At 38.8% G+C, this 21,005-nt stretch overlaps 1 protein-coding gene across 1 annotated transcript in view; it reads right to left on the bottom strand.

Moving 5' to 3' along the window:
• The window catches only part of SGCG (sarcoglycan gamma), a 39,816-nt gene extending 21,874 nt beyond the window's left edge, over positions 1-17,942 (bottom strand). The window contains exons 1-3 of the mRNA XM_089491244.1: positions 17,748-17,942; positions 5,382-5,483; positions 2,776-2,863 (exon numbers count right to left, since the gene is read on the bottom strand). Coding sequence (XP_089347370.1) covers positions 2,776-2,863; positions 5,382-5,483; positions 17,748-17,942 — 385 coding nt within the window. The remainder of the gene's footprint in view (positions 1-2,775; positions 2,864-5,381; positions 5,484-17,747) is intronic.
• Between the last annotated feature and the right edge of the window lie 3,063 nt (positions 17,943-21,005).

The following is a 21,005-nucleotide window of genomic DNA, read 5'->3' as shown; positions in this document are numbered from 1 at the left end:
AAAGTTCCTCTTAGTAAATGTGCTGATGGGAGGGATATGGGGGCCCAGGTCCCAAGATGGCGGCCCTGCCAGGGGACAGTGATTGGGTAGGGGAGCTGCACCCCAGATACATCCATCACTGTAATAACATGCTCTTCTATCTAAAAACATTTGGTTAGTTTATATTAAAGGTGTCTAGAACTCTACAAACAAATTATTAGAAAAGAAGAACATTTGCAGCTTTTTGATGACAAATTTTAGGAAATTTTAATTTGACATCGGCATAGAAATTCACTTTGGTCTGACAGTAAATTATTGAGCCAGCTGCCAGAGGGGAAGATGATAGAGGGTTACTGTGATTAGAATAATGAATGACTAACATAATTAATGACTTTATCCTATGTACTTCCTAAAATAGATCAAAATGCAGATGCAGCCCTACATTAAGCAATGCCCTGGAAGAGCTTAAACCTTAAATCTATTCTGTACCTTATTTCTGGTGTTTTGCAAAGAGCAAGAAGCGGCTTAATAATGTTGTAGAGAGAATAAGTAAACAAGAATACAAAACTAAACAAATGTAAATACGTTTAAACGGGTAACATACTAAATAATGTTCAAATCTGAACAAATCAGAAGTTATAGGGGCTCTTACAGTGAGGGAAATGAAACATTCATGGGATAGAAACAGAGCTAACAAAACAAGACCAAGGACTGATTAAGGCCTGAGTCTCTACATCAGTAATATGGGCAGACCGGATGGACCGAATGGTTCTTATCAGTCGTCAAATTCTATGTTTTGTTTTAATGAAAGACTGGTTTAAACTGCCCACAGCAAACCACAGTAAAGCAAAGTTAATTAAACTGTGGCATTGACAATCAAATGTAACTGATTGCGCAATCAAAAGCGAAGCAATGTAGTAGATTGCATTCAAATGATTAGATTATACATACGATGTTGGATACTATAGCTGCTGAGATAGAGCAGGATTCTAATGCACTTAGTCTATGCTTACTAAAGCTGTTACAAGGCTAAGCAAATTTCATATTCAGACACAGCGGGTCAATTATTATTGAATAGTGGCACGTATATTGTTCAAGGGGAACGTCAGCATAGCCCGACCCTGCCAAAAATCAGATTGATTTGACTTCTTATTTCAAAGAAGCACACTTGAATTCAACCTTAAAGCATAACCTTGTTGTTATTGTTATTATGATTAACAGAGTTATAATCAATGTTACAAAGAGTTTCTTGCATGTTGTTCACGTTCTAAAGATAATTGACTCGTGTATATTGTTTGACAAGCATGACACATCGCCTGCGTAGCACAATAACAAAGCCTGTGAATGTTTTAAAGCCTAAATAAAAACATGAGTTCTACTAAGAAAGCATATTTGAAGTCTCGTAAACATCATTTTTACTTAAAAGAATATACTGTGGGGGATGCCAATCCTCCTGCTGTGGCACGCATGTAGAATACGAGGGTGCTGTGATATGTCATCTTAATCCAGCATTAGCCCGCATACTAAATAAAGAAGAACATCATTTCTGCACCTGGAACATTTCTACCCATGTGTCAAAATAATCTGGAAGTACTTTAAAATATTTAGTCACGTTAAAGAACTGTGATCAATCGCCTGTACTACCATTAAGAGGCTTATTAGTTGTTGCTATGGATTTTAAAAAATACATCTTTTCATTAAAATCACATGGAAAGCAAAATAAAGTTAGTGTTACAATAAAACATTGCATAAAATGACAGCAGATTAGATGTAAGAGCTATGAGTATTTACAAAGAATTTTACTTAGGATATCTTCCACAAGTTAGGTCCCACTGATAACCCACTGATAGCTTGACAGTTTGACATTTGGATTGATACAAAAAAATAGAAAGAAAGGTATATTGGTAGTGGAAATGAAATTGGGTGTTTGGGAACTCTATTTTTATATTTGCTTAAAACATTTTCTTAATTTTTGCCCATTATTATTATTGTCTTATGTATTTATTTACTGGTGATCACTCAGGAATGCCTCTTGGAACAAGACAGTACCCTTTATGATGTTATTTTTTATAGAGTGATCAGCAAGCATTGCTGGTTGCAGGACCTCACAAGAAAGACCCTCTGGGAACCTTTTTAAGTTTGTTTACGGCGGTGTCAGCACTAACACAGCCAGCAGAGAATGTCCGAACTTCTCAGTTACTCCGCTGTAACCGGTGCTCGCACTGAGCACAGTTACCCCCGATCAGTCAACAGGAAGCTAGTAATGCTGACTTCTGCTGACGGGGGAGACCTAAATCAAAGTGGTTGCATCACTGAATTCTACATTATGGATATTACAGACAAAAGCATAGCAGGGCATACCATTTTAAAGTTTATTAATCTATATGATATAGGACACGTGGAACAGTAAACATTAAAGTTGCCTACTCTCGAGGAGGGGTACAAGACAGAAAGGTCCAAGGTGTTATGTGTCTTGGCCTGCAGCTGGAATGTTACAAAGCTCCTCCGTATCTAGCTAAAATATAGAACTAAATGCTAGTCTGGATTAAAGGCCAGGTTATTTATTAAAGATATAGTTGTGTGAAACACACTCTCTAGCAGAAGAGAGACAACGGTTGGGGTAAATAGGTTTTGTGGCACGTTTGCCAAATAAAAGGTATAGCAATATTGCTGGGAATTGGAACTTTGTGTACCTCCTACTAAATAATTAAAAGCATGTATACCAGCGGTATATGTTTTATCTAAGAGCTCTGCATATTTACTAAATTAGCATCAGTTTAAAAAATTGTAACTTACCCACTGTTAGTCTTCCTGTAATGTGACCATCAGCGTTCCGTGCATTTACAGTCACGTTTTGTGAAGAATGCAAAAGAAGGGAATCATCCTGTGCAAAACATAAAGCAGACCTGCTTTTATTACTTGTTTGCCTTAAAGAAAAGACCCCCCAAATATTTAATAATACTGACTAAACTACTGGTGGTATTGGGAATGCCCCAGGGATCTTTTTTACCGCCACATCTCGTCTTGTGTGAGGTGACAACTTCTACACTGCTAACAGAATAAAAAGAAGAACCATTTGTAATTTTTCATAAAATTCTGTATTGTTCAGGGCTGTTTCTGGATAGTTCCCGGGGGCAAACCTTAGCAACACAGAATTGGAGGACAGTTAAAGACCATTTGGGACCACCCAATTTGACCACTTGTTATTGCTACAAAACCTCAAACATTATATGCACCTTGGAGTTATATTTAGCCTTTTACCCAAGATTTGAAAGCTTTAGACATCCCTCTTGTATTTTAGTAGCACTGTCTCTAGAATACAGATATCTCTCAGGAGATAGGGTCTCCATAACTGTGCACAATACTTTAGGTGAGGTCTGTCGCTTTGGTCCTCAGTCGCATTGTAATGAAACAGGGAAATAGATGAAAAAGATCAAAATATTTTTTGCACACAAAAATGGGTTCTTGGGCAACTAAAATCACCTAAAATGTGCCTAATTTCCTCAATCTCAAGTATTTACAACCTGTTGTGTATGGAGTGTGGCATTATCAAACAGCACAAAATGACTGGAAGCCTGCTAATAGAATCATCGATCTATACACCTGTTAGTGAGGGTGCATGTAGACAAGAATAAGGGCTCTCCATAGGAATCTAGCAGGAGATCTGTGTATCTATCACACATCTCTTGTTGAAAAATTGTATGTTCCTAGCACCCTTGAGCAGTATTCAGCCTACCAATGAAGGTATTGGGTTATGACATCATGACACTCATTACTGTAACTGAGAAATGAAGGCACAGGTCATATTCCACGATAGCAAGAAACAAAGGTCACATGGTACTTATAGCCACATATGAACCTCCAATATCTCACAGATTCTGAAGTGCTGAAAAGGTCCATAGGACTCATCCATTATGCCGTTTTACTTATTGAAATCCTAACAGTATGCTAGACTATAATGTTTATAAAAAAATAGCAAAACCGCATTCGAACATCACTGAGACTAAGAGAAAATAAAGAGGAAAAAAACAAGTTCTCTGTAAGATATTTATTACAATAGATTAAATGTCACAGAGTAGGAAAAGGGAATATAAATCAGATTGAATTTACTTAAAAAGTGGAGCTCTATTAACACCGTGGGTCTTTAATGCTGACATTTAATCTATTTGTAGAAATTACTGCTGTGATATGTTATTCCCCAATTAGAGAAGATAAAATGGCTCTCAGAACAGTACAGAAAAAAGCAAACATTCTAAAATAAAATAATAGAAGCCAGTGGTTTTAAAACCATTATTCTCGGTGCAAAATGGACAAAGTAAGGCACTTTAAAATGCATTTGTTTCATCTACGCCTTCTTGGTAAAGATGTAAACGTTGAGAAACCCGGCAGATTTTTGTTACCTCTAATCATGTGAGTGTTTTTATAAAACTAGGATTGGGTTTTCTTACTTCTTGGGATAAAACATTCTCCACAGGTGTAAAAAGTACATTTAGATCTACATATCTGCTTTATATAAAATAACAGTAGACAGTTCATTTCATTTTTCTTCCTGCTGTGTCTATTTCTATTACCGTTTTACATCAACATTTAGAAAATATGATCGTTAATAAAGGTTAAGAGGTTATCAGGTGTTAATGTCTGACTGATACTATTTGAGAGCCAAGATATCAAAAATAAATTTTGGACCTGGCTTACAGTAAAACAGAATATTTCAATACCGTGGTACAAATTGCTTGTGTTTAGATATTAAGAAAGAAAACCATTTATCTGGCGGTATCATCGTCAGCAACGGAAACACACATGCCTAGGCTGGCCCTCTGGCCCCATATGCCTGGTAGGCCAGCTGCTCGACATTGCTCCATATACAACCAATCTGCCACTCCAGTGTGTGCATCGGCTGGATATACCTGGGTGGATGCTACATGCGCAAAATTACTTAAGCATGGCCTGTCATATCCAATTGTCTTAAAGTGCCAGGTCCACCTGATTATTTCAGCCCTGAATACATGTTTAATCAGCAACATCTCTTGGTAAAAATAGTTTTAGGGGTAAAGAGGCGCAGTCAAAAGTGGTGCAGTCAACGGGCTTTTACCACCTTGCGTTAGAATTACACTTTATGCATAACCCTAATGCAGTCAAGTAACCAAATGCTCTTTAATAAAGCAAAACAGACTGAGCGATGTATACTTAGTCCCACCATTCCTCACTACAGGTTTGTCCATACAATTTTAATTTTGTTAATATTGGAATGAATAAAAATTCCCCATGCCTATATCATTCCAACAAAACCTTTAGGTTATGTTTTATGTGTGTCAAACACCTGGTATACAGTACATATTAGCTTTTAGCTCTGATCTAATAGAGGGGATGACATGAAAGTCTACATGTTGTTGAATACCTACCACTCTTGAACGGATTTCTGTGGCATAGAGTGGATGGAGAAACTCAGACTCCCCCTCAAGACGAAGACCCTCACTTGTAACACGTAAGTGTCCCATTCCACTCTGTGGGAAAAAAACAAACAGTACATCAGTGTCACAAGTTTTTGAATCCTACTACGAATGCATGACATGCATATATGAAGGACAGAACTGCAATCAGAATACAACAGAATACCAATGTGAGGAATCAGGACAGTGAGTATAGACGTACAGGCATTCTGATCACATATATCTCTTGCATTTATGACTGCCCCCGTGTCATTTTAGCTGGATTTTTGTGCGAAGTATCAGTTTTTCATGCTATGTTTGCATTGAGCTTTGACACTGTGTTCGCTGAACAGAGAAAATGTCTAGGAATGTAAAGAAAAAATATAGAGACAACATTATCACAAACAACTAGAAAGTGGAGGATAAAAATACTTTCTTTGCCTTAAGGATGCTCCAGCAGGGCTTCAAAAAATTAAGGACTTTCATCACGTGTGTGAATCAGGGAATAAGCGAGCGATCTGGGCACTTATTACAAAAAGTAGAACATAATATAAGGGTGATACAGCTATGAGTTTGTATGAGAGCTGCAGAAAGTTGAACATTTCACCTCATTAGAGTAAGGTCCAAACCCAGGGGGCATCTCATGCAAGAAGGCCATGCTAACTCAGTAAGGTAACATTCAAGGATTCTCTCTTCATTAATTAAATATTTTGAAGGGGATGCTGGGCAAGAGAAGCTCTCTTGGTTTGGGCATTTAGAATCCATATTTACAGAGGTGTAATATATGTTAACTCAACTCTGTTAGTGATCTCTAAGAATAAACCTATGAATGGACCTAAAACCCTAGCTGTTCTTCTGAAAAAAAACAACTATATTTTACCAAAAATATTACGGGAAATAAAAAAATACAATAAAAATATAAATGCTTTTGAGAATTAGGAGGTGATTTGACATTAAATGTTTCCAATGATTGACGCCATCCGCTTGATTTAATGTCCCTCCTAACCTTTAATAAAACGGTTTGACTTTTACCTATCCGTCTTCAAGTATTCTACAAAAAAGCTACAAACCCTCTGAGTTACTTGCTGTGTCTAAATTGATTTTATGTTTTGACTATTACCTTTAAATAGAATGTATTGGATTATTAAATGAACAGAATACTAGTGACAATTTAACCCATTTAATGTCAACATTGGTCATATAAAGGTAAAGAACTCACTTTAAATGAACTCACTACTACTGTACCATATTGGCTGCAATGAGCTTCTGCTGTGGTAACAACCTGTTTGAGCATCAATTGGAACTGTTTCTTTGATCAAGTGTTCAAATGATTTTAAGCAGTAAGTGATTGTTTTTTGTGCCCTGTAATTTTCTTGATAACAAGTGTCCTTGATTTTGGGGTGTGATCTGCTTTTTCATGAAAAGTCTAGTTTTTAAACTTCATTGAATTAAACCAAATAAATCTCAGATTTTTGTTTTTTAACTCCAATTGACTGTTATGTTCCTTTCTTATCAAACTCGATCTAAATCCAAATTTGACTAAAATCTGCCTTTTCACTTGTAACATCAATACAGCTTTAATGAGCACCCTGACCCATTTAAAATGTGCCTCCCCATAACCCCCAGGCACAGTCAAAACATTTAATCATCAATTGGCAATTACTCAAACAATCCTTCTTCTGTAAGTCAAATGGATTTTCCATCACATCTGATTTTTCAACATTGTAAAAAGAGGAAAGGGTAACAAAAAACCAATGTCAACCAATTCACAGAATCAATACGGTTGCCAAAATGGAGTGATAACTAATTGTCTTTGTTCACGAACAGCTTTGTTTTCTAATTAGAAAAAATATCGTATGCTCCCTATTGTGTTATAAATATTCATTGCTTTGATTCTGATTGCTTAAAGTATATATATATATATATATATATATATATATATACACACACACACACATATATATGCACATACACACACACAGTATTGTGCAAAAGTTTTAGGCAGGAATAAAAAAAAGATGTAAAGTAAGAATGCTTTAAAATATAGACATGTTGATGTTATTGGTATCATTTAACAAAATGCAAAGTGAGTAAACAAAAGAAAAATCTAAACCAAATCAATATTTGGAGTGATCCCCCTCCCTTTGTCTACAAAACAGCATACATTTTTCTAGGTACACTTGCACAAAGGCAACAACACAGTGAGCAATATAGTTCTGGCAGTATAAAATAAACTTGACCACACCTGGGCTATTTCAGCAAAACAAAAAGGAAATAAAATCCAGAAGACATGATAGCCTTATACGAATAAACACGGGGACAAGACCAAATGCTCTCTCATTACTTAACGCATTATTTAGTTAATGCAAGTGTAATGATCAAGAGGTCATGCATTTAAACTTGAGAAAGGGAATTTTCATTTCAATCAGAAAAATGGTTCTTTAAAGTAAACAAGAAAGATGTGGAATTCTTAACCCACAGACTCAAATCCAATAGATGCCTTTAAATATAAAGGGATTTAATTGTTTATAATGGCAGGATCAGTTACAGCTGGTTGATCCAGCGAGAAATCAAATTCCCATTTTCGTTGATTGGCCTTGTGTCTTTCTTTAATCCAAATTACTATAGACATGTCTTTTTCTACTACTCTTTAACCATGGCAACCTCTGAACCTGGGTATTTATATGATTTATTATAATGTAAAGGGTTCTGGCTTTCAGCAATGTTTTTTTTCTGCCAGCTGGATATGCAACAAGCAGAATGCAAGAAGGTTGTCCACGTTTGTGTTTACAGTTTGAGACAGTTCATTCATGATCTAATTACCAATATATTTGAAGAGTCACCTGGTTACAAAACGCGATGAGTTGTCTAGACATATTTGTACAGCAGAGGTCACTGAACAGATCAGTATGAATTATCTGTAAATAAATACATTGCTATAGTACAGCAATGTGATTTCATCCATTTATCATTACATAAATTATGGTGGGTAAAGGTGATGGAAAACCCTTCCACCTAAAATTAAGGGGTAGTAGAAGCATTATTAAACACTCATCTACAGACACCAGACAAGCCAGAAGGCTTGTTTTTCCCTCAGAAATCTAATGGTGTTGCCACAACCACAAGGAATTCTGGGTAGGCGCATGCATGTCCATGAGCGGTGATCTGGCTACTGCACCTCTTACCCGAGTTTTGTCTAAAGGCTGTCTTGTACAGCTGGCAATTACTTTCAAGGGATCCATGCATAAAGTGGATATAGAGGCAAAAGGTGTTTATTGTTGACCTTATTTACATGCGCCTACCCAGAATCCCTTGTGGTTGTGGCAGCACTAAATCCATTTATCTGAATGATATACATTTTGTCAGCAAATACATTTTAAGTGTGCATACTGGTCATTACATGTTCTTTGGAAGTGTCTATCACATTTGTAACAGAAAGGGCAGGAGAATGCTGGTGTTGCTTTGTTGTTTTTTAGTCAGTTATGTCTAGTCTAGTGCATGTGTCATCTGTAATACAATGTTCTGAAAATATCTGAGTGGGACCATGGCTGCTTAAGCTACTCATCTGTCTCCCCACCCATGGACAGTCATGTGAAAAAGAAAGTGCAACATCTTTGAATTCTATGGTTTTACACATCAGAACATAGTAAAAACCACCTGTTCCTTGGATGGTCTAAAAATTAGGTAAATACAATCTCAGATGAATAACAACATATTACATATTACACCGTGTCATGATTTATTAAAAAATAAAGCCAAAATGGAGAAGCTATGTGTGAAAAATAATACACCCTTACTGCTTCTATAGGATTTAAGATGCTAAGTTACTAATGCCCTTGATTAATTCATCATCAGCAAGTGTGATCACCTCTATAAACATAATGCCAAGGAGGAAAGACAACAGCAATGATGTTAGAAAGGCAATTGTTGCTTTTGGGTTATAAGGCCATTTTCAAACAATTTAAAGAACGTCATTCTACAGACAGAAAGATTATTAAGACAGCTACCAGCCTTCCCAGGAGTAGATATCCCAGCAATTTCGCCCAAAGGTCAGAGCGTGCAATGCTCAGAGAAATTGCAAAAACCCCAAGAGCTACAGCTACAGGCCTTGGTTAGCATGTTGTAGTTCATGACACTACAATTAGAAAAATACTGAACAAGTATGTTTTGTTTGGGAGGGTTGCCACAAGAAAGCCTCTCCTCAAAAGTTATAACAATGTCCTTTGGACAGACAAGTGGAGATGTTTGGCCATAATGCACAGCACCACTTTTGGCAAAAACCAAACACAGAATATCAGCGCAAACACCAACAGTCAAGCACGGTGGTGAAGGGGTGATGATTGGGGCTTGTTGCTTTAAGAAGCTGAGCATGCTCAGTAGTGTCTTGTGACTTAACTGACAACAAAGGACTTGTCTGCCTTTATTATGATATTGGAACCCCCAAAGCACGACACAGATATTGATAATGATGACAGAACAGCTTCTACCCAGCGTGTTTTTATCTCAGAATCCAAATTGCTTTAATCTGTAGTACAAATGTTTTCGTTATTCGTGACTTTTCTTTGTTTTTTTTTCACAAAAGTACAAAGGTGCTGTTTGTTTAGTGTACAGCAGCTATACCTGGGAACTTTTAGGCTCCAGCACCCGCCGCCGGCGCCTAATGAAGTTAAGGGGGTCAGTGCACACACCGCGCCGCCCAATGGCAGTGGTCCCACGTCTTAAAAGGGGTGGGACGAAGGGCTGAGGCACGACCATTGGGCAACGCGGTTCTTGAACACCGGTCCCTTTAACTTCTTGAATGCCGGCCTCTACCCACTGCCCTCACCAGACACCAGAAGCAGTGGTAAGTCGGGGAGGAGTGTTATATGGGGGCTTAAGGCTTTTCTGGAGACAGAGTGCCCCATGATATGCCTTTTAACCCCCTCCATGCCACTCTGCCTCTAGAAATGCATTTTAACTCCCTATATGCCCTCTGCCTCCAGAAATGCCTTTTGACCCCTTATATGCCACTCTGTCCCATGATATGCCTTTTAACCCAGAGTGGCATAAAGGGGGTTAAAAGGGCATATAATGGGACAGTGTGGCATATAGGAGGGTTAAGGCATATCATGGGGCACAGTGGCATATAGGGGGTATAAGGCATTTCTGGGGGCAGAGTGGCAAGCCTGGGGGAAGATGTGCATAACTGGGGGGGCAGGTTGGCCAATAAAAGGAAACAAAAACAAAAAAATATATTTTTCTCAATCACAGCTTTTCTTAAATTTGAAAAAATAGTTTACATGAATTAATAAAGAAATAAAAGTTTCTTACAAGAATATCGTGAAGAATAATCTTCCACTGAATAAAATGGAACTTTTTCATCTAAAAATTTTGCAGTAGCAAATGTTTTGATTCCATTATGTGTAATGTATTTAATTTTTTAGGGCCTTTTAACACTTTTGCTTTTTGGTATTTTAATACAAATAATGTTTTATAGTTATTTGTATGGCAAATAGTATGACTCGGGTATGTATAACGGGTGCGTGTGGGTATAAGAGCTCAACCGCAAGATAAACTATACAGGGCTGGTCTCCAAATGTTTCCAGGGCTGCTTTTCATTCCCAGTCCGGCCCTGCTTGTGGGATGTGGCCAGGACTACCTTCTGATGTCAGTGGGTGGCCCCACTGATGTCGCAGGTGTTCCCACTGCCATCACTGACGCTGATGTTGCGGGACAAGCGTCCATTTAAGGGGGAAATGGGTAAGGAGTGAGGCGTGTCCCAAGACCCGGAGGATTCAGGTGTCTACCTGGAGAAGCAAAAATATAGAGTTCCCAGGTATGATGGCAGCCTTCTGGTAAATAACATGTTTACTATTTCCAAAAAAAAAAGGAGGCCACTTTTGTTCAGGGGGTTGTGGTTAAAGGCAAACAGTCTTCAAAAGTGGGGCATCAGGGGAGGTGCCCCATTAATATGTAACCCCACTGGTTACCAGACTTTCCCCAGGATATTTAAATAAACACAGACAATATTCTGTATCAGTTTTTTCTGCAGTAATTATGTCCACAAGGTTTAGTAAGTCTGCTAATATTTCTCAAGTTCCTCACTTCAAACAAATGAGTAAGGTTACTCTTTGGTGGTCACGTGTCCTTAACTATTACAGTGGCTTTGTGATGTGATTAGATACATTTAACAGAATCCTTATTTTGGAATGACATCCTGCTTATGGTTACATCACTCTGAATGTGCTTAGCAAACTTTAGCATTAGGATTTACTGTTATACAGTTATTCTGCCCATTAAGAAATCAATGAACACGGTTAATGCACCATTGCTCTTTAGATCTCCAAGTACCAGGAATCAGCGGACTGAAATGTATATTTCGCCATAGTGATAATTACCGTATTTGCTCGATTATAAGACGAGGTTTTTTTCAAAGCAAATGCTCTGAAAAATACCCCTCGTCTTATAATCAGGGTCGTCTTATAATCAGACCTCAAATAGGTCTGACTATGAGACGACTAAGATCCAGATCCCCCGCAGCTGCAGGGGACCTGGATCCCCCTGTCTCCCCCCCCCGCCCCACTTACCGGTACTTCTGAGTCCCCGGTGTGTAGCTGGGGCAGCGTGTAGATGTCTACGCGGTTTGCGTAGACAACTTCCGCTGCAGCAGGAAGGAGGTGTGGCTAGCAGCGGGGGTTGTCTGCGTCCATCGCGCAGACCTTCCCCGACTGTCAGAGATCAGAGTTCCCCGCACTGGTGCCGGGGATCTACACGCTGCCCCGGCTACATGACAGGGAAGTTAGAAGCACCGGTAAGTTTGGGGGGGGGGGGGCGGGGGAGTGTTAAATGGGGGGCATAAGGCATTTCTGGAGGCAGAGTGCTCTGTGAAATGCCTTTTAACCCCCTTAATGCCACTCTGCCTCAAGAAATGCCTTTTTAACCCTCTATACGCCACTCTGCCTCCTGAATGCCTTAAACCTCCCTAGATGCCACTCTTCCCCATAATATGCCTTTTAACCCTCTAAATGCCAGAGTGGCATATAGGGGTATAAGGCATTTCTGGAGGCAGAGTGGCACATAAGGGGGTCAAAAGGCATATCATGGGGCACAGTGGCATATAGAGGGTTACAATGCATATCATGGGGCACAGTGGCATATAGGGGGTATAAGGCATTTCTGGGGCAGATGTGCATAACTGGGGGGGCAGGTTGGAAAATAGAAGGAAATAAAACCAAAATATTTTTCTCAATCATAGCTTTTATTAAAAAAAAATAGTTTACATGAATTAACATTTACTGGTAAAACTTTTTTCCTATAGGGTCGTCTTATATTCAGGCTTTTTTTTTTTTTTTCCTAAATTAATATTCAGATTTGGGGGGTCGTCTTATATTCAGGCTTTTTCTTTTTTTCCTAAATTAATATTCAGATTTGGGGGGTCGTCTTATAATCAGGGTCGTCTTATAATCGAGCAAATACGGTAGTTAATGGAACATAAGGTAAATTTATACATACACCGATCAGCCATAACATTATGACCACCTACCTAATATTGTGTAGGGCTCTCTTTTTTTGCCAAAACAGCCCTGATCATCGAGCCATGGACACTAGACCACTGAAGGTGTGCTGTGGCACCAAGACGTTAGCAGCCATGGATGCAACCTGGTGCCATGTGTTCTCCAGGTAAGTGACCCATACGCAGCCGGCCATCCATGTGATGTAAAAGACCAGTCCACCTTCTTACATTGCTCCGTAGTCCAGTTCTTCTGCTCACGTGACCATCGTAGGTGCTTTTAGCTGTGGACAGGAGTCAGCATGGGCACCCCACTAATCTGCGGCTATGCAGACCCATATGCAACAAACTGCAATGCACTGTGTTCAGAACCGGCATTTACTTTTTCACCAATTTGTGCTACAGTAACTTGTCTGTTGGATTTGATCACACGGGCCAGCCTTCACCCCTCATGTACATCAATGAGCCTTGGCTGCCCATGACCCTGTCAACGGTTCACTGCTTTTTGGTTTTGGAGATGCTCTGACCCAGTCGTCTAGCCTCAAAATGTAGCCCTTGTCAAAGTCACTCAGATCCTTACGCTTGCTCCTCTTTCCTGATTCTAACACATCAACTTTGAGGACAAAGTGTTTACTTGCTGCCTATTATATCCCACCCATAATGTTATGGATAATCTGTATATTTTCTCTGCCACTAACAGTACAGAACAATACTTTCTTCATTTACTTGGAACTGTTATGAAGCAAGTAGCAAAATATGAAGCACAATACAAACCTCAAAGATATTATTGTGGGCTGCACATACTTATGTGTAACTTTAGTTGTGCCATGGTAACATAACATCCAACATACCGATTTTTTTGAAAATTCTTAATTTTGTTAAGCAATCATGGGCCGGTTTGGTAGATCCTCTGATCTCCCAACTAGGACAGGGAAATGTAAAACCAATGGATGTCTGTGAAGTTGCAGCATGTACCTTACAGCATTACACACTTGGTTGTGATTAGTAAAAAACAAACAAAAAACAGCACAAATGCACAGGTTTGAGAGAAGTTCCTGTAAATGAATGTGGCTGAGGCTGTGTGCAAAATACTGTAAAAGTACTTTAGATTATGCACCTTAAATATAACTGCTATTTTTGTAACCAATGTGAATTACAGCAATTACATTATATTTGACTATTTTTGAGTTCACAAACATGCATCCTGATCACCCATCTGGCATTACAGAGAAAAAGAACAGTTATTCTGCATTTTAACACACTTTTTATCATGATGGAAAACACCAAACAGTATAAGCCAATAAAGGTAAAAGCTTTGACGAGTGACCTGTAGTGTTACTGCTGATCATGCATGTTTCAGCTAAATCACAAATAATTCATCATGGTATGTGGTATTATAAATTATCCGGTCTCATTAATCAGTAGCACACAGAAACTAGACTGTCTCCATTTTACTGCCCAGCAAAAGATGGGAAACATTGCTAATTACAGCATGTAGTTTTTTTTTTACATTTGGACATCTGGCATGCACCACTACAAAGAATACATATTCTGTATTGCCTAGTAATAACATGGAATGTAGATCATGTTACTCTCCATGTGTGCAATGAAGGCCCCAGATATCACAGCTGATTAATGCCCCCTGTAGTTGCTCTTTATTATGAGTAAGTGGAACGGTTTCAGACCATATACACACCTTCTACTTTGTCCAGCCTGTTCTGCACCCTTTTTGTGATGTGATAAGGACTAACCATTTCATCGCTCCCTTGCGACGCTGCTGGCGAGTGATCATGGTACCCAACCTCACTGCTGAAAGCTGAGATATGGCATTGAGCGCACCATGATTACTCGCCAGCAGCATCGCAATGTAGCCCAGGGCTTACCTATTGTAGAGTCAAGTTAAGCGGTAACCATGTAGGAGTCTAGTGACTATTACTGACACTTTGCCAGTGTTTGAGTTCGCTTTGTTGCTTCAGGCTCAAGTCATGCTAGTAATCAGCTTGTAATCCTACACCTATAACCTATGTTAAGGTATTTGGGATTGTTCACAGAAGGTGTACATTGTTTCTTCAAATATTTCAAGAGCATCTGTTGAATGTCAAGATGCCTGGATGCTCCTCTCACAAAGCAGACCCACAGCACATAAATCTTTCTTATTAAGAATCTAATAAAATACTGCACTAATTTATAATGGTAGTTTTTAATTTTATACGCTTTAGTCATACTATTATGCACTTACTGAGGTCATTGATAAAGGTTACTAGAAAGTACACGCTACGCATACTAATTGTACAATGCAGCTTTATACAGCCCAGAAATAATAGAAGGGTCTTCTTTTCTCTTTCCACAGATCATTTTATTGAAAAGAATAATTTTATTTCCTTCTTCATTCTGTTAAAATAAAAATCTGTAACTATCTCTACATTGAAATAAAAAAAAAATCGGTTTGTAAAAAATAAAATAAAACCAAAAAAAATTTGTATTAACACTGTAGAACATCTTCTTTGATCGTTACCATCTTTATCCTTCCAGTGTCTTTGAAATGCAGCAAACCCTAACTGAAGGGTAGAAACACAGAATTTGACAGCAGATAAGAACCATTCATTCCATCTACTCTGCCCATTTTTCCTGACTCAGACCTTAATCAATCATTGGTCTTGCCTTAGATTCAGGAGAGCTGTATGCCCATCCCATTTATCTTCAAACTCCCTCACTGTAACAGCTTCTACCACATCTGATCTGATCTGATTAAATGTGCACGCAAGATTTCGATAAAAGTAAGATGCCTAGTGTTCACCTTAAAATGTAAGACTCCACCTGAGGTTATCAGAATGCCGATGATAGAGCAGCTGTTAATCTCTGACCTAAGTGTAAAATAAAATCCAATGGCAGGGAACACTGCACAGGGCTAGTCTTGGCACCAGGCATCAGAGACAGCTGCCTGAATCAGGGGAGTCCCTGGCAGTGGCATATTCTTTCTAGACACACAGGTTTAAAATGGTGGAAGCTCCTGGGCTACTATTTTAGTGACAAATTGCCCTAGGGAGCTGAAAATTCCAACACATACCTTTCCTCCCCTTATAATATTTATATAAAACAGTAAGATAAAACAGAAACTGTGTTTAGAAATGTAATTGTATAAAAACATAATGATTGCTTAAAAAACAATGCTATCTACAATGCAAAAAAAATATCCAATGCATCCAATATGGTTGCTTGCTACATGACAACTTACAGTATTAAAAAAAAAAGAAGAAGAAAAAAAAAAAAGTAAAAGCTTCACCATGCCGCTAGGACACATCCCTGGTAATAGTGACATTTTTAATGGCAAAAAATGTAAACTTACAAAAGTTGGACAAAAAGTATAACACACATTTACTAAAGCCAGATCACATTTACAAATTCACAAACCGTTTCAGAGAATCAAGTTGATGCAAGCAGAAAAAAGCAAGCCATCATTAACTTGCGAGATGCAACTTTAGTGCTGTTAAATTTTCAGGTATAGCTATAATAATAATAATGGATATTTAATACTACTTGGATAGCGATAATGCAAGCCTCAAGGTACTGGCATGTAGGAATTTATGCACCTCTGCTAAATAGCAACTTAAATTAACATAAAATATATGATTATAAAAATGTAGTATCCATCATACGAGAATGTATTTGTATTTTTGTTAGCAATATAATAACATTGCAAAGTCATCATCGTTCTTTGTAGTGATATATTCCAACTATATTCCAGTGAAATTCAAAATTAACAATTAGCAGGCACACCCAAGTGGAGACCAATATTAAACTAAATGGTATCATGGTACATTAACAGGCTGATATCCATAATAATTAACATCAATTGGAAAATGATTAATTACAGCACTCTTTTATTTCTCTAGAACTTATTATAATAGTTCAAATGATTAATGGTGTAATCAGCAGAGGAAAGAAATAGAAATAAAAGGATTAACAGAACAATAAAAACTTGCAATTGCAAAATTAAAGTGATTTAATTTCTGCTTACAATCAAGTTACAAGTATACTAAGAAGTAATAACAAGTCAAGTGAACATTCACATTTAACAAGGTTTGGAGCACATCACACATTAAATTTTAATTATGTGTGCATTGCCAGTTACTGTATAAATGTTGCAATTCTCTCAGCATGAGCCACTTCCAATACAAACTTTAAAGGGACTGTATACACTGCAGGAGATAGACCCAGACTATTCATCTAGCACCCCAGGAAAATGCCCTGTGGACCAAAACAGCGGCATACTTACTGATACTGCCCCACCAGCAACAGATCAGTGTGCGGACACCGGCTGGATATGCCACCTCCTGATATAGTAAAAAAAAAAGACTGGCCATGGCCACATAGTCATCCCAAGTCCAGCCCTGGTAGAAAATGAGCTACTAATTAGGTGTAATTTATACTTACAATTTTTAAATACAATTTTTTTTTTTAAATCCTGTCTATTCTAACAGCAGCCTAGTTTTAGGTAGTTTTAGGAGGTTTCAACAAAAATTGTTATGTGCCTCAGTTCTGTTGCATGACTGTCAATCAAATGTAGATCTATCTAAAAATGTTCTTACTGGTGTTCTACCAGTCTAGAACAGCGTTGGGAACATGGGTGAAATGCACCCCCCCCGACATGCATCATATATGCCCACACAATGCAAACCTCTCAGAAATTGCATGAACACACAGCAATGCCGTTACTGAGCATTCTTCACCAGGAAGAAACCGACAAGATTCCTGCTTCTTCTCATAAAACTGAATATATCAGTGAGATACTGTATCATGAAGAACAAAAAAAAACTTGACATATATCTGTTTACATTAGTTTTACTTACAGATGAAAACCACATAACTCTGAGGATCCAAATAGTAAGAGCCAAATTGACTACGAGGATGATAATAAGAAGGAGAACAAACAGATAGAGGCAGCGTTTTCTCCATCCGTATATCCCAATATTATACACATACTGGTTCTCCGGCCTCTCTAGGCTTGTTCCTTGAGTTGCTGTTGTATATTCCTCCCGGACCATCTGCTATGGAAGAGATTAAAAAATAAGACCATGTTATAAAACCTTACTCAGAAAAGCATGTAACAATGTTTATATACAGCAAATGTTCTCTTTTTCATAAATAATTCCCAATTAAACAATGTGGAACCTAAAATGAAATAAGTGTCTCATACATACAGAAATGTAACTATAAAAACAAAAATGCAATTCTGTGTATTACATAGACTATAGAGATATGTAGCGAAGAAAAAAGTTGCTTTCAAAAGATGATGAAAGATAGTACTGATGAATATTCATTTTTATACATTCGGTATAAATCCTTCTTTAAAGGGTAATTGCCACTATTTTTATTACTAGTATCAGATTAAAAATAGTGTGCTGGTTTCTTTTTTTAGCCCCTTTGAGACCAAAGACTTATGGGGTGACTCATGAAAATATGTCCCTTAAGGACTAATAATGTACCTGGTACGTTACTGGTAAAAAGAAAAAAAAACAGTCCCACACGCAGTGATTATGAACTCACTGCTGTACCTGACCGCTCCATGATCGTTTCGGCCAACCTACAGCACATCCCCTACGCTTCCGTGCAAGTGATCTCTGATACAACCAATCATATGCACGCCAGATGACAAAGGCAATGCTTATAAGCTTTTAAGTCTCTATCCTTCTCTCCTAGTGCTATTACCACGGAAATCAAGAAGACAGAAAAGGAGATGGAGAAGGGCAAGTGATTGGGAGAAAGGGGAAAGAAGAAGTGTGAAAAGAAGAGGTGGGTGATGATAAGAAATAGGAGAGGAAAAGAAAGGAGAGATCTAAGGAGAAAGAAGAGCGTTAGGCAGAGATAAAGAGGAAGATACAATAAGCAGAAAGATGGGCGATAAAGAAAAGGGGGAGATGTGTGTGTTTTCAAAGTGTCTGTATGTTAGGGTAAGTACCGTATTTGCTCGATTATAAGACGAGGTTTTTTCAGAGCAAATGCTCTGAAAAATACCCCTCCTCTTATAATCGGGGTCGTCTTATAATCAGACCTCAAATAGGTCTGACTATGAGACGACTAAGATCCAGATCCCCCGCAGCTGCAGGGGACCTGGATCCTCCTGTCAACCCCCCACCCGCCCCACTTACCGGTACTTCTGAGTCCCCGGAGTGTAGCTGGGGCAGCGTGTAGATGTCTACGCGATTCGCGTAGACAACTTCCGCTGCAGAGGAAGGAGGTGTGGCTAGCAGCGGGGGTTGTCTGCGTCCATCGCGCAGACCTTCCCCGGCTGTCAGAGATCAGAGTTCCCCGCACCGGTGCCGGTGCCGCACCAGTGCGGGGAACTCTGATCTCTGACAGCCGGGGAAGGTCTGTGCGATTGACGCTGCTAGCCACGCCTCCTTCCGGCTGCAGCGTAAGTGCGTGGGATCTACACGCTGCCCCGGCTACATGACAGGGAAGTCAGAAGCACCGGTAAGTTTGGAGGAAGGAGGGGGGGGGAGTGTTCAATGGGGGGCATAAGGCATTTCTGGAGGCAGAGTGCTCTGTGAAATGCCTTTTAACCACCTTAATGCCACTCTGCCTCCAGAAATGCCTTTTTAACCCTCTATACGCCACTCTGCCTCCTGAATGCCTTAAACCTCCCTATATGCCACTCTTCCCCATAATATGCCTTTTAACCCTCTAAATGCCAGAGTGGCATATAGGGGTATAAGGCATTTCTGGAGGCAGAGTGGCACATAGGGGGTCAAAAGGCATATCATGGGGCACAGTGGGATATAGGGTCAAAAGGCATATCATGGGGCACAGTGGCATTTAGAGGGTTAAAAGGCATATCATGGGGCACATGGCATATAGGGGGTATAAGGCATTTCTGTGGCTGATGTGCATAACTGGGGGGCAGGTTGAAAAATAGAAGGAAATAAAACCAAAATATTTTTCTCAATCATAGCTTTTATTAAACAAAAATAGTTTAGATGAATTAACATTTACTGGTAAAACTTTTTTCCTATAGGGTCGTCTTATATTCAGGCTTTTTCTTTTTTTTCCTAAATTAATATTCAGATTTGGGGGGTCGTCTTATAATCAGGGTCGTCTTATAATCAAGCAGATACGGTAAGTATGTGGCTGCAAGGTCAATTGTAAACTAGGATGTTTGTATGTAAGGGCAAGCATAAACGTGCGTACATTTATGTGTGTATGGACAGGCATTTCTAAGAGATGTGTATATGTATGTATTTCGACAGAATATCCATTACTATCACGGGCCTACTATTCGATGTATGTATTCGGTGTTTGAATGAGTGTGTGTTGGAAAGGTCTATGTACAATGCTAAACTATGTGTGTGGCATTGTATCAATGTGTCAGTTTTTGAGTGTGTGTGTTTCTGGGGGTGTTTCATTACTGAATGGTGTTAGAGTGAATGTGTGTGTCAGCATACAGTGTTAGACAAGGTGGCATGTCCATTTACAGTGTGAGAGCCTGTGCATTGTTTGAGGGTCAGTGTATGGTGTTAGGAATGTGTATGTTACAGTGCATGAGCCAAGAAGATGGTGCGCAGAGTGACACACAGAGAGCAGGGCACTCAGCAGTGAAGAAGCTGTAGGGGCAGAGGAATTATTTAATGTGCCAGGGTGTGATGTACCCTGTGCACCTGACTGAGCTGCTCCTGCAAAAAAAATAATTTTGCTGCACCCCTTATAGTTTCTTTACTGCTAGTAAAATGTCAGCTACTACATCAAATTTTTTTTTATTACAAACAAACATCATGTACTGCACAATTTTACTGGAGTAAAGATATTCAGAACCCAATTACTAGGAGGAAATGTTTTACAGATTCCTGAAGGAATTCATTCACAGTTCCATTATCCACTTTGACAGTTTCAGCCTGTTAGGTTTAAAAATATGCATATTAATTCTTAAGTAATATGAGTACACCTAATCAATATGGGTTCTACATTTCTTCCACCCTTTGAGTGCTGAGAGTTGGGGCACATTAATCCCAATCAGAGGCCGGACCAATTTGTAGAGTTTTACTATAGTACTATAGTTGGCTGGGTTGACCATTTGATACACATCTTACTCATAATTAGGGAAATATACAGTG

This window comes from Sceloporus occidentalis, unplaced genomic scaffold (genome assembly GCF_023333645.1).
Source record: "Sceloporus occidentalis isolate IW3139 unplaced genomic scaffold, rSceOcc1.0.p SCAF_49, whole genome shotgun sequence".
NCBI lineage: Eukaryota > Metazoa > Chordata > Lepidosauria > Squamata > Phrynosomatidae > Sceloporus > Sceloporus occidentalis.
This window is presented reverse-complemented; position numbering and strand designations above follow the sequence as displayed.